Below are 14,859 nucleotides of genomic sequence, written 5' to 3' on the forward strand. Positions count from 1 at the left end.
GTCATTAAGTATGTTTTAAGAAAAAATACAAAATTAATTTCTATAATATCTTTTATTTCATCTACTTTCACACCCATCACCTAACTGTAAAACAACATTTGTAAACTTACATTCGTAAAATTGTGTAGAATTAAATATAGAATGTGACAAGCAAAATCAACCAATAATCAAAATATACATATTTTTTGTTCTCCAGTACAAAATTAACAGTCAAGGTTAAATGTGATAACTTTAACTTGTTAGAAATGTTTTATCAAATCACAATAATTATGCAAATTTATTATAAATTAATGATGCAAGCAACTTGTTTTATAAAATAGTCTAGAAACAGAATTTAATCAGTCATGGCTGTAAAAATTTTGTGAGCATAATATTTTGATTTAATCCTGCCAAAGACCTAACTAATTATTAAATGAAACTTAAAAAAATCCAGATGTTACTCAACAAAAAAAACGTTTTTATTTATAAACAAGGTGCTTACAATTCACAATAACTTATTTTAACCAGCCTTTACAGGCATTTTGCTGGAGCCGACGTTCTTGACAAGCAGTTTTGTTAACATGCCCACAGAAAGGACAAACATTAGACCCGCCGGCATGAACTTCCTGCCATTGTAGTATCTGTGGAGACAAAATACTATTGTATTATATGTTTATTTAATATAGTTATAATAATAATATTCATAGTTCATACCAATTAAAAATATACATAGTTTAGTTTGAATAGCTTCGCCCAGTCAAAAAAATTGCAAGTAAGTATAATTATTATATAATGCATCTTTTCACTGCATTAAAAAGTAAATTACATCACTCCTGCGAGATTCATGCCCAGACAAAAATCATACCAAAAAGTCGCTCATTTCGACATGAAAGAGAAACAAAAAAAACAATAAATCAAAATCACTTTCACATTTATAAATCGGCAAAACTACATTCAAATTTTTATTTTGTACTAATTATATTGCACGAAAAACTTGACCACACTATATTACAAGCGGAGATACAAATACTATATTGAATATGAAATAAAAATATATATTGAGGACAAAATTGAGTCAATTTTTAATTGTTATTTGACACACAATGTATATGTCAATCTCATAGTTCACTGATCTACATAACAGAATACAGAATCAAAACATAAGTATCTTCAAAATTAATTATTATGTACTACTTCATTGAAGATACAAATTATGAGATTGCTGGTTTAAAAAATTGCTATGAATTCTTATTAGTTAAAAATAATTAAAAATTATCACATCATTTAACAGATTCCATTGATCCAAGATTCCATTCAGTTTTTGTGTGTTTTTTTTTTACTTAACTACTAAAGAGTATGTGATAAACAGACCTGTATCCCATTAATCCACCCAACGCAGTTGTTGTACCCAGCATTAGTGTGTAGTTAGATGAATCTTGACTTAATTGGTAGGCTCCGACACCTGGAATATTATTGCATAATTTTCACATTTAAAACTATATATTATATGGGTAGTTAAATACATCAAAACAATTAATTTTTTATGTGTGTGGATATCTAAAGATTACCTTCATTCCTTCCTTTTGACAAAGGATCATTGAAATATGAATATACTACAATGTATTCAAGATTTTTGGTTTTATAGTCTTAGCTACTACAATGAACTGTATCCCCAAAGTGGACAATATTTAAATAAATATGTATAAAAAAATGTATAATATAAATTTTCATAGTTCATGTATTTGGAATATAGAAATAAATGTATGTGGTTGTATTGTTAAATTTCTTACCCAAGATAGATCCGAAAATTATTCCAGCACCCAGTGATGGTATGGAACCTGAAAATGAAATAAAAAAAAGATTATTATAACTTTCGTCTATATTTCCAGTACTTATTACTTCTTATCTTTTCTAGAATGTTCTTTTATTAAGAGGTTATAGTATTTTTAATATGAACCGGCGAACCAAATAAGTAAACAAAACAAGTCACATAATAAATAGTCACTCGCTAAATGGTCACTTAATCAGTATAGATATCCAATGATCTTGCAATTTTTATATCTTATCTTATACTTTAGAATATCGGTATACACTAGAATTTTATATAAAAATAATGTGATAAAAAGTGGTCTGATAGACCTGTTTTCTAATGAGCATTCATAAAATCACAAACCAGCTTTGGCATATCCCATAATACCGCCAGCGGCAACAGTCGCAGCATATGCGAATCCCAAAATATCGACTCCCATTGTTGATTCCTTAAAAATTACGTTACAAAATTATTATTGTAGTTACGACACGTCTTTTTCAAAGCACAATCTGCGACAAATTGACATTTGACTTTTGACACCAAAAATAAAAATATTTGACAAATGACATATGACATTAAATAATTATAATCTGTAAGTAATTGTAATTATAATCTGTGAGTGTTGATAAAAAGCCGAAAGTTGTAAAAACACATATATTTGGTAGATTTGTTTGTTAAGTTGTTGCTGGAGTGTATATCTACGGCTAAAAGATAGAACATATGCATAATATAGAGGTAACTTCTATTTCCCATTAAAAAAAATCTCCTTTTATAGCAAAAGATAAAATAAAGTCAGGTTTTTATGATATACGTGTGTTAATTGGTCTTGGTTTATTTTTCTATTATTATAGAATATTCACATTGTTAAAATTACCTTAAACCTTATTATGACAATGCAATGGGACTAATCAGGTTTCAAAAGACAAAATCATCAAAAAGCTTAATGATATTTCAGGTTACAGTTCCTACTAATCGGACTTTCATGTAACTGAAAGAAGAATGAAAGAATATATAAAATATTATAATCGTGAGGCTAGTTTCATGTGTAACTCACGTGTAACTTTTCCCTTATAAGAAAAAAATAAATATGAAATTTAATCTGTTAATGCATTTATTTATTTTTTATTTATGACACTTTATTGTACATATAACAGGAATTTAAAATAAGAGAATACATAAAATTGAAAAGTGTACAATAGGCGGCCTTATTGCTTAAAAGCAATCTCTTCCAGGCAACCATAAAAATAAAGGACATGTAAGACATTGGTAAAAAGCGAGGGCGCATCAAAAAGATTTAAAAAAAAGAATAGATAACACAAATAATTCATTACTAATTAAAGAATAGACATAGATAATTCAGTATATATGTATTAATCAAGTTATATTTATATTATACATACAAATTAAATAAAAATAATAAGTTAAATACAAATTAATGAATATATTTAAATATATATATCCATATATATATGCATATAAATACATATTATACATAGTATATATAAAATATAAATACATATTTATAAGATACTAGCGGTCCGCCCCGGCTTCGCCCGTGGTAGGTACATATTTACGTTTTCTCTACATAAAAACCATCCTCGTACTTCAAGGAATATAATAAAAAAAGAATTATCGAAATCGGTTCAGCCGTTCTCGAGTTATGTGCTTACCAACACATTTTGCGATTCATTTTTATATATAAGAAAAAGGAAACTAAATACTGGAGAAAAAGTGCTCTTTTACAAGTGACTTGAAATGATGTGGTGTTTTGGCGCGTCTGATAGTCTCAGGAAGAGCATTCCACAGTCGAATCGCTAGGACGGTAAAGGAGGAGTTAAAAAAATTGGTATGGTGAATAGGGGTGGATAGGAGAAGGAGATCAGAGGAACGAAGGGAAAGGGAACTATTGGAGTTTAAATAATGAAACTGATTTTTGAGATAGACAGGAGTTTTGGGGTTAAACAGGACAGAGTACAGGAGTTGAAGGATGTGAGTATTCCGGCGAAGGCGAATAGGTAGCCAGTGTAATCTTTTGCGAAAATCAGAAACATGATCGAACTTGCGCAAGCCGAAAATGAATCTGATGCAAAAGTTTTGCAGCCTCTCGAGAGCATCAAGTTGATATTCGTGAAGATCGGGATAAGAGGAGTCGGCATAATCTAGGAGAGGAAGCAAAAGGGATTGAGTCAACGCAATTTTGGTAGAAATCGGCAGGAAGTTGCGTAAACGACGGAGAGAAGAAGCAGAAGCAAACACTTTTTTCTGCACTTCCTTGATTTGATCACACCAAGATAAACTTTCGTCCAAGTGCAAGCCAAGACTTTTCACCTTCTTATCTACAGACGCTCGGCTCATTCCATAGAGTAATATAGGTAGATGAGCCAATTACCTATATTACTCTACATTCTCCCTCTACGGTTTTCTTCTTCCACTTCACGCTGTCAAATAAGCTGTCAATAATTAATTGACAGTAGGTATCTAATTTCCTTAAATTTTTCAAACATTTTAAAATTTAAAAGTCATGTCTACAGTCCGATTACAACTTTGTGTAAATTATAATGTAGAATAGTCAAGGCCAAAGGCACTATCTATTTCGTCACACTGCGTTATAATGAATCATGTATAACATAAACAGTTGATAAATTGTTACTACAGCAGTTATGATCTATGTGATATAAATGAGCGTATAAATTAGTATTTCAGTGTATTCTGTTTCAAACGGTTGTGTAGGAATAACAGCGTCAAGTATTGAGTTAAAACGTATTAAGTTTATTTGATAAAAATGTTAAAAAGTGCTTCAAAAGTGACAATAAACACTGGTAATGTGTTAAACCTCATTGATATCAAGAAAAAGGCTGGGCAAAATGTAACTGAAGAGGTGAGCTAACTGATTAATTTCAATCAACTAAATCGTGTTTTAAAGAAACCTTAAACAAATTATAACACTCAAAATCTAATTTAATATTCGCAATCTGTGTGAAGACTTAAAAAAAATATTGTTTGATAAAGAATATAATTAATAATGAACTATGACATAAACACAATGATAATTGATTGGCATATGACAGTTAAAAAAAAGTTCAAGGTTTTATTTTTTTAACCCAGTTTCAGTCCTAGATGAGGTTATCAACAAATAAAGCAAATATTTTTATACTATATAATCTAAATGGAGGCAGTGAATTACTGTTATTTATTCAGAACTTAAAAAGGCCTTTAAATGTTATCTATAAAAAATATATTGTTTTTTTCTAAACTGCTTTGCGGTTTATAGTCAAACACTAACTTTATCTATCAACAAATAGAAAGTTACCTCTTTATTAATTAATTTCAGCATTTTATTAACTAACCAGCGGTCCGCCCCGGCTTCGCCCGTGGTACCTACATGTTTAAACTATCCTATCTCTCAAGTTGGATCGAACTGCACATGGTGTGCGAATTTTATTATAATTGGTTAAGTGGTTTAGGAGTCCATTGAGGACAAACATTGTGACACGAGATTTATATATATTAAGATTTACATTTAAAAGATAAATAATAATTTACAAGTAAAAGTAGTAAACTCTCGAATTATTAAACTTTTTTAATGTAAAAATAGTTTACTTTAGACAAAGCGGGCGAAGCCGCGTCCGGTCAGCTATTTCCCTATAATTTTATAGTTTTTTTATAAAGTCATTCATGCGTTAAAATATTTATATAGATATTGTTTCATTTGTTTCCCTGCTCCGGTATGCACCGTCCCCAGCACGGTGTAGTGTGAATCATGCTTTAAAATGTCATGCTTACACTAATAACATGAGATTAAAAAAAAAATTGGTTTTTATACTATTAAAGTATTAACACCTATGTGTATAGTTAATCTACATAACAAGAACTAATAATAATGACACATTTACAAAGTGTGCTCATGTATCTATTATAATATATTAAAATGTATTCAGTCTATCACAATGACTTGCATAAAATTGAACTGTTTGATTATCTATGTAATCAAAAAATTGAGTTTAGTATATAATAAAATGCTGCAAATAATTGTATTGATTTAAAACATTAGAATACTAAAGTGTCAAAGTCCGCCCCGGCTTCGCCCGTGGTACATATTTACGTTTTCTCCACGTAAGAACCATCCTCGTACTTCAAGGAATATAATAAAAAAAGAATTAACGAAATCGGTTCAGCCGTTCTCAAGTGATGCGCTTACCAACACATTTTCATTTTTATATTATAGACTAGCCGTCCCAGAAAACATTGTTCTGCCCTATGGCCGCTTTTTGTGTTCTCTCTCCATAAGAACCTTCCTTAAACATTAACAAAAACATAAAAATACTAGTTGAATTGGTCAAGTCATTCTCGAGTATAAGCTGAATAACACATTTGGCGATTCATTTTTATTATAATTAATGAAATATAAAATTGTGTATGAAATTGCAACAAAAAAAAAAATAGATTACGTAACTACCCTAAGTTTCAAGAAACTTAGGTAATATCTTAAATAAAACCTTTGAATTTATTCTGAATACTTCATGCTTGGCATCCTTGTTGATTTTCAAACATGGTACACAATTTGAGGTATCGTATTATCATAACAAGGAAGTCGTAACGTAAAATACTTCTGTGTAATCTATTGACAAGTACTGATAGGTAATACAAAAAGCAAAGATAAGTTATTTATAGTGTATAGGTAGTTACTTATATGGGTGGTGCTAATGATTATAGATTTATTTACTTAATCTTACTAGTGTAATTAACATACCTACTTACATTGATTGTATAACTTAAAAAAAATTATATGTTAGGAGTAGTTTTATGTCAAGTTTTTAAGTTTAATTGGAAGCACTGATCTCAGGATCTGCTGGTCCAATTTGAAAAATTCCTTAAAATAGATTTTACAGTTTAAAAATAAATGCCGCAATATTATGTACTGGCTTTTAAGGAACTGTAAAAAAAAACATAACTTCTATTCCGTTTTGAAATAACCTCTTTGAGAAGTCAAGCAAAAAAATGACCTTCAAAATAAATCGGCTATATCATATCAATCATTCCTATCGTTAAATAATAATCTGTCATTAATTAGTGCGTGATTAAAAATTATAGATTAAACAAATATTTCATATCACAACAACTCCTGCATCTTGGTCCTTCGAGCCGGATTTGCTTCTTAGTGAATTGAAATTGAAAGAATTATTTTGCGTTGCATTGAGATGTTTTCAAGTTTTTGAATCAAACTTCAATAAGCACGTTGAGAATAAATTTGAAGGTCGCATCATAGCAATAACGTCACGTAACGAAAGGCGACGATTTTGGTATATATGAATCTTGCCAAAGAAGTTCTTCTGACACTTGTGCTCAGCACACACTCTTTTTAAATTATAATTACGATTTTCGCATTCCAGCTTACAGAAAGCATCAAGCTAACACTATCAGAATGGGGGACACAGAACGGCCAGCCGATGCAAAACGGTACAACAGAGTCGAAGGCACCATCGGATAACTATATGGTTCTATCGACGTCGAAAGCGTCAGAGGCTGTAGTGAACATCACCCGGCAGCATGATGACGTGCAAAACAAAATGGCAGAGGAGGAACGCAAGAATCTGAAGATCGGTGTGAAGATATTCATCAATGAGGATAGTACGGCTGCATTGATTGAGTGCTTGGAGAATGGTGAGTGGCTGTGTTATTTTATAATACTGTCTTCCGTTTTGTTTACGTAATGATTAATAAAGAAATTTCTTTTAGTGTTTAATCTATTAATTACCTGCTTAAATTGGCTTCGCCCGGGTTAATCTGCATTAAAAAATAAATAAAATATTTGCTTTGTACTTCATCTCTTTTTAATCTGTCTAGCCCTGGAACCACAGACACAATAGAAAATCTATTGTGTCTGGGACCGATCGGACCCATTGGGGCTCAATGGGTTATATTGGTAGATAGTTTTTGAGTGAAGGCCTTCATAAAATCGTAAAAAAAAAAAAACTATCAAATATTATTATTCATTTACCCTGTTTCAACCTGGGTGTTATCTGTCAAAAGTTAAATTGTAAAAAAAGGAAACATCAATTTATTTTACCTGGACCCAAACCTGTGACCTATTTATCCAAAGTCGATTCTAAGCACTAGAGTCTTGACGAACGAACCATATCATCAATGCAGCAGATTATTCTAGAATGTAGATTACAGTAATTAATTGTTATGAATGAAGCCAGAGATTCATCTTGCATAATTATTAGACGTACAGTGTAAATATTGTACCTTGAATAAGTCATTATGTTGAATTAAACGTTCTTTGTTTATACTTAAAAATGTTCAATTAATGTTCGTGAAGTATGTATTATTCGATTTGTTGGTATTTGGATAGTTTGTTAATAAATAAATTTATTTATTGCTGTTTATTAATTTAAGCCTTTTAGTAATTTTTTAAAATACATTTTTTTTTAATGAAAATGATGACCAATTTTGCATTCATGCTCTGTACATTAAAGACGTTTAAAGATTTAATTTTATCGAATGGTTTAAGGTGCTTTGAACAGTCGCATTTGAAATATTGCTCAAGTTCATAATATTTTGTACTTGACGGTTTTAGTTGAACAGTTATCATTCATACTTCGAAGATTCCAGTTTGATAATGCAGCAAAAAAGAGGTTAGGTTATACCAAAAACCTGATTAAATACTTATATAGACCTGTTTGAACTTTGTATATTTTATATTGCATCTTTTGACGCATTTCATGTTAAATGTTGATTATTAAATCTCTCAATCTGCAGTTCTGATTTGGTTATATAGTCTGAACTCTGAATTTTTCATTAAATTGAAATATGTATCCTCTCATTTTTTTATAAGAGAATATTTTTACCTCAGTTATTTAAAGCTCAATTTGAATATGGGCTATTCATCTCTAAGAGCGACCACCGTCCAATTTTCTTATAGAACATTTAATTCAAATATTTTTTTTTAATTTCAGTGTTCACTGCGCTACGAACGGAGTTTATTGAAAACGTCATACTGTCCTATAATCCTGATATCACACATAAGGAAGACACGCGTGATGACACCGTGAAGAACGCGTTTACTAAAGCATCTCCCATTTCTCTGGGCAGTAATGTTGGTGAGTTAAAATAGTTTAAAAAAAATATTGAAACTTTTTCCGGTGATATTAAGATTTAGAAGGTTTTGTCAGCTACAGAATCAAGGCCTCCAAAACTCTACCGAGGAATTTTTATTCATACAACAGTTATTTCAACAATTTTACAGAAAAAATAAATCGATAACATAGACCTTACCTAACTTTATTTCTACAAAGTTTAGTCTATCATAAAAAAACCTCATAAATATCTGCTTCAAAAAAATTTTTGAGTCCACGAATCGGCAATGAACGTTCTTTAATATGTAGCGATTAAATAAATATCTGTTATACTATTAATAGAAGCCTATTGGAAAAGAGATTGGAAGGTTTTATGTTTTACCCCTAGTGCCCATTGCTCATGGTCGAGGTGAACGAATACTGTCCAAAATTTGGCATTTCGTGACGCGATGTCCAATACAGATCTTGCATTGTTTGATACGATATTTCAGAGGTAAGAGAATTTTCTTATCCTCTGTACCTATATTTATAGTTTATGCTATTCTGTTCTGTTAAATTCCATAATAATACTGCTAAAAAGGTATCGGGAAAATATAGAAGGCGGAGGAAATATAATTTTATTAAATAATAGAAAAACTTCAATCACGAGGCGGGATTCGAACCCGCGTCTTTCCGCCATTCCGAGGCGACGCCTGACCAACTCGACCACCCATGATCCCGCCAGGAGGCCTTGATTCTTGATGATAGTTAAATCTTGAGATATTTATATCGCTTCATGTACAAAAACACGTCATATTTTTAGATTCCATGTAGATTTTCCAATATTTTACTTACTATCTGTTGATTAATAATAATCATTTATTTTGTCACAAATTATTTTTCTTTTTCTTACCTTACGCCTACTCATTTTGCCAATTTTTACGGAAAGTAGCCATATCTATTCTTTTCACGTAAAATCAGCTTGTATTATTGATATTTATTATACAGATTTGTATGTTATTTTCTTGATGTTACAGGACGCATTCCGAGTACAGAAATGGAGGCAGACAGCGAGTCTGATGCCAAGAAATGTGAAGCTATTCTGCCCGGTATCAAAGTATTGTGGGCTGTTCTCGAGGACTATGTGAAAGATGGTAATCATTTTAAAGATATTTATGAAAATACATACTTAAGTAAAGTAGAATAGAGTTCAAATCTAAACTTCAAATCGAAAGCTTTCCTATTGAGTATTGAAATATTTTGCTTTAAAATTGATATTTGCAATTATTATTAATGAATGTTATGGTGTTTTTACACCCTCAAGAGAATAGAGGTCGAAAATGGACCATTAGCGGAAATAATTCGCTTATAGTTTGTTATTAATAATAGTTTTGATAATCGCTACAGTTATTCCTTGATATGTCTAAACGATCATATCCTTTAGGGGTTACTACACTGGGGGTACTACACTGGGGGTTGGTCAAATTAATTTTCCTTCCTTGCTTGTGTGGATGTTCTTGGCGATGTCCAGATGTCCACTGATCAGCTTGATACTAATTTTCTTGGACCACAAGGGCGTGTCCAGCAACTGGGCGTGGCTGACGTGAAGCCTTCCATAGCGCCGATCAGCCGCGCGTCGTCACTTAGCTAAATACAAATCGAAAAAAAAAAACAGTTATTCCTTGATATGTCCAGATGATATCCTTTAGCTTATACTTTAGGAACTACACGGAGCGGGGAGGGCCGAATTCATTTTCCTTTCTTTCATACCTTAATAAAACTACACGATTTATTTCATTCTGCAAGGGCGTGTCCAGCAACTGGGCGTGGCTGACGTGGGTGGGGGCTGCCTGTACAAGCTGCACGCGTGGGCTGCGGTAAAGCCTTCCATAGCGCAGATCAACTTGGCCTCGTGCTGTGTGGTCCCGCCATCTCTACATGCTTTCTGTAAGGCGAATGATGTTCAACTGCTGACGCATGCTGATCCGCCAGGTGAGATATTTGTTTTTTTTTTTTAATTAATGTAATTTTTAATACAGAGAAGTTTTCAGTTTCTTGTGCTATTCTTTTATGCCTTTCTTTAGTATTTTTCAATTTAATATTATTTACGTCACCTTAGCGACAGCTTGTGCGCGCCTTGGTCGCTTTCGCCCTCTATTTATACGTTTTTATTGCCGTAAACTATCCATACATAACATAACATTTTTCTAGCAATTTTTTTTTTAATTTTTTTTTTGCAACTAATAGTAAATTCATTCTATATACTACAGACGATCCGAAAACTATAAATTGAAATAAAAATATCTTATTTTGTCCATTACAGATCTACTATCAGTAGCGGCAGTAAAAACGCTAACGGACGCAGGCATCGGTTGCAACAACCTAGACTGGTGTGCTCGATACCAAGTGCACATTAAATGTCGCGGTGTTCTAGCGCTTAAGGGTTATGTGTGTAAGGCCACCGTGGGAGAACAGAAATAGAACATTCTAGAAGGTTCTCGAACGTTCTAGAACGTTGGGAAGCATTGAAGATGTTCTCGAATGTTCTAGAATATTATGGAATGTTCTATAATGTTGTAGAATGTAATGGAACATTAAATAATGTCCTCGAACGTTCTAGAATGTAAAAGAACGTTGTACAATGTTTTCGAATGTTCTAGAATGTTTTTCGAATGTTCTAGAATGCTATGGAATGTGGTACAATGTTCTCGAACATTCTAGAATGTTGTAATATGTTCTCGAATGTTCTAGAACGTTACGGAATGTTGTACAATGTTATCGAACGATCTGGAATATTGCGTAAAATTTTAAAATACCTTACACGTTTTAGAATGTTCTGAAACGTGTTAATAGTGGGTTCTAGAATGTTCGGGAAGGTTTTAGAATGTTCGCATATTGGCTGTGTGTAAAACTATCACAAAAGAATTATGTGTTTACAAACCAAGTGAAGTGAATCCGGACACACTTAATATAATATAGGCAAGCTAATGCAGTATGGTCCTTGAACATTCTATAGCGACTGTAATATGTATTCTGGAATATTCTATATTGAATGAAAATGTAACTGAGAAGCATTGAGATAGTATTACTACGTATATGGAGGAGACACCACGAACAAAATCTGTGCGCCATTTTTTTGTTCTAAGTTTTAAAAATTATTATCTAGTTAGGTACTTACCGATGAAAAGTTATGTTAGTCACTTTTCCGTATTATTTGTATTATTTGTGCAATATCGTAACACACACGAAGGCATATTTGATGCTTTTCACTTTAAAACAAATAAAAAATGAGCGTGCAGTTAAGCCATATGGCTTATGTTGAGCGGAACATAAGTGATGTAGGCGGTGTCGTCTCCATATGTGTATCTCAATGCTGAGAAGGTAATATATATTTTAGCAGAATTGACTACGGAGTGAGATTATTTTAAAAGATATAACTGTGTTGTATGCTAGTTAAAGGCAGGAATATTCCAGAATACAACGGAATGTTCCAGAACAGTATAAAATGTTACAAAAAAAACCTGTGCTGGTATAACATTGTCTAGACTTAAAAAAAAAACGAAAAAATGCAAATTAAGCAAATGTTACGTTTTGTAATTTAATTTAATAAATAAAATATTATTTTATATCTAAAATAAATATAGATTCCTTCATTGAAAATGATTTTTTTTAAAGTCGGTTAAAAACATGGAAGATGCTGGCATATAATGTTTTTTTAAATAAATTTAAATGAATTCTTATGGATTAAAACTTTTATGTTTAAAATAGTAAGTTTATTATAAATTAAAAATATTATTTAATCCTAAATTTTTATGAGCTTTTGTGTTAATATACTTAATTTAAAAATTGGTGCTTGTCCATAAAAACATAATGGTATGAAATAGCAGAAGCACATAATCATTCCTTCATAGTTACATGTGTAGTTTTTACGAATACAACTTTAACATAGAATAATACTAAACTCATCCTTTATATGAATAAATATAAATTACATTAAAGTATCAAAATCATAATTCACACTGTAAGACGCCTAAAGAAATTTATTGTTTCGCTCATGTAGGTTCTAAATGAGATTTGTGTGATAAGGACAGAACATTCTATAGCTATTGACGGATTTATACACTTTTGTAACATGCCAATAAAAAAAATAAAAAAAAATTTTAATTCTCTGGTTTGTTTGGAGAAATTCGTTAGAACAAGAAATTTATATTAAACTATTTTTGAAGGTGCAAGTGATATGGCAGATGCTTATTTTTTTATTGGCATGACATACATTTCATATAATTTTTGTAGACGGTAAAAAAATGAATTACATGAGTTACTTAATTACCTAGCATTTCTATAGATATTCTTAAATTATTTGTTAAGTTATTATAATTAATATGCTGGAATATAAAATCTCATATTAAAATGTGATGATAAATGCTTATATGTATTAGATTTATGCGAAAAATTGTTTGTTCAATAAATGTTGATTGTTATCAAAAGTTTATTTAAGAATAAATTTGCGACATACAATATGTGTTTTATTTAATAATTCCGTTGCATGAGATAACATTTTCATGAAGAGACTTCAAAAGTTTATTTAGTTTTCTTTTACTAGTCTCTTTTCTGGTAGAAAACGTCAAGTAACAATAGAGTTGCCTTAGTATAATAAAAATACATTCTTAACACCTTGATATTAGTCCATGTTAACACGTAAAAAAATACATACTACTTACTTTTTTCTTTGAACTCGTCTATGCGAGTAAATATATATATATTTTAAAGCTTTACAGAAATGATACATACCTAACGACGCACCGTCGAGTCAAATAAAAACTCTGCCCCCCTAGACAAGTAGCGATAAACGTATCTCCAGCTTACGTCAATCTCATACATTCTTAATCTATTCTATTAAACTTAACGCTAATAGAAAGCCACTTGTCTAGGGGGGCAGATTCCGAATTCTCGTCATACCAAATATAAAATGGCGAGCGTTTGTGAAGTGACGACGTCGTTTGTAAACGACGAAATTATACAATTTCCTTGCGACAAATACCATTTTGGTGTTAAGAAAATCGGCCAATAAAAACAGAATTATGCGCATCTCACAAGGGTACCTATATTGTCTTTAGTCACGCTATAATTTAACCCTAATCTGATGAAAAAAGCTCTGCCTATATCACAGAGCACGAAGTTTTAGCGCCTGGTAGAAAATAATATGCTTATACTTTTTCGTTATCGTAATATAAGACGTACCTACTAAATACTCTGGACATGGTTCTATAAGTATTTACGTAACAACTGTAGGATTGGATCACAAATTTTGTAGCCGTATTATATTATTAAGGAAATATCGTGAGGAAACTGTCATCTACAAGAACCAAAAATTCTACGACACCTGAGATCTTTGATCTGCTTGAACTAAAATATATTATTGAATAAAAATGATAATAATAATGCATGCTATCATACAAATAACAAATATATAACAACTAGCGGTCCGCCCCGGCTTCGCCCGTGGTACATATGTATTTCGCAATAAAAAGTGGCCTATGTCCTTTCTCGGGTATCAAAATATCTCTATACCAAATTTCATGCAAATTGGTTCAGTAGTTAAGGCGTGATTGAGTAACAGACAGACAGACAGAGTTACTTTCGCATTTATAATATTAGTATGGATGTGCTATTTATTAAATGGTTTGAAGTTGGTGCCGAACATTAAGCACTTAGTATTAAGCCCGTGCACCGACATCAAACCTTTTTAATAAATAGCACATATAAATAATATTATGTAGTAAATAATAATGTCAAATCTTTTTTATTTCTTACTTTTCCGTTTTTGAAGTCGGTTGTTTTTATCGCAGTTATTTTTATTAGTGAATATTAAGCTTTCCGTGCGATTAGAGCTTTTTATGAAAATTAAGCTCTTCGTGTGATTAGAGCTTCTTGTGAAAATTAAGCTCTCCGTGCGATAAGAGCCTTTAATGAAAATTAAGATCTGCGTGCGATTAGAGATTTTTGTGAAAA

General features: G+C 31.3%; 2 protein-coding genes across 3 annotated transcripts; one reads left to right on the forward strand and one right to left on the reverse strand.

Moving 5' to 3' along the window:
* Nucleotides 1-33: 33 nt before the first annotated feature.
* Nucleotides 34-2,320, reverse strand: LOC149477260 (transmembrane protein 14C). The gene is made up of 4 exons (XM_089710819.1): nucleotides 2,153-2,320; nucleotides 1,770-1,817; nucleotides 1,351-1,441; nucleotides 34-620 (listed from the first exon to the last, which is right to left on the reverse strand). Exons 1-4 carry the CDS (start codon nucleotides 2,226-2,228, stop codon nucleotides 500-502), a joined length of 336 nt encoding a protein of 111 aa, XP_089566945.1. The 5' UTR covers nucleotides 2,229-2,320; the 3' UTR covers nucleotides 34-499.
* A 1,924-nt stretch (nucleotides 2,321-4,244) lies between these two features.
* Gclm (Glutamate-cysteine ligase modifier subunit) lies at nucleotides 4,245-13,365 on the forward strand. 2 transcript variants are annotated; one of them, XR_016317696.1, is made up of 7 exons: nucleotides 4,245-4,667; nucleotides 7,180-7,450; nucleotides 8,749-8,892; nucleotides 9,885-10,001; nucleotides 10,654-10,839; nucleotides 11,171-11,748; nucleotides 11,841-13,365. XR_016317696.1 is itself a non-coding variant. In XM_089711082.1 (6 exons), exons 1-6 carry the CDS (start codon nucleotides 4,572-4,574, stop codon nucleotides 11,326-11,328), a joined length of 972 nt encoding a protein of 323 aa, XP_089567208.1. In that variant the 5' UTR covers nucleotides 4,245-4,571; the 3' UTR covers nucleotides 11,329-13,365. The 2 variants fall into 2 exon arrangements, 1 of the variants encoding a protein (XP_089567208.1); XM_089711082.1 differs by having other exon boundaries at nucleotides 11,171-13,365.
* The last annotated feature ends 1,494 nt before the right edge of the window (nucleotides 13,366-14,859 follow it).

The sequence above is a fragment of the Colias philodice genome, chromosome 25 (assembly GCF_061535455.1).
Source record: "Colias philodice isolate Cphi_HAF_F1 chromosome 25, ilColPhil1 Martin Lab GWU primary, whole genome shotgun sequence".
NCBI lineage: Eukaryota > Metazoa > Arthropoda > Insecta > Lepidoptera > Pieridae > Colias > Colias philodice.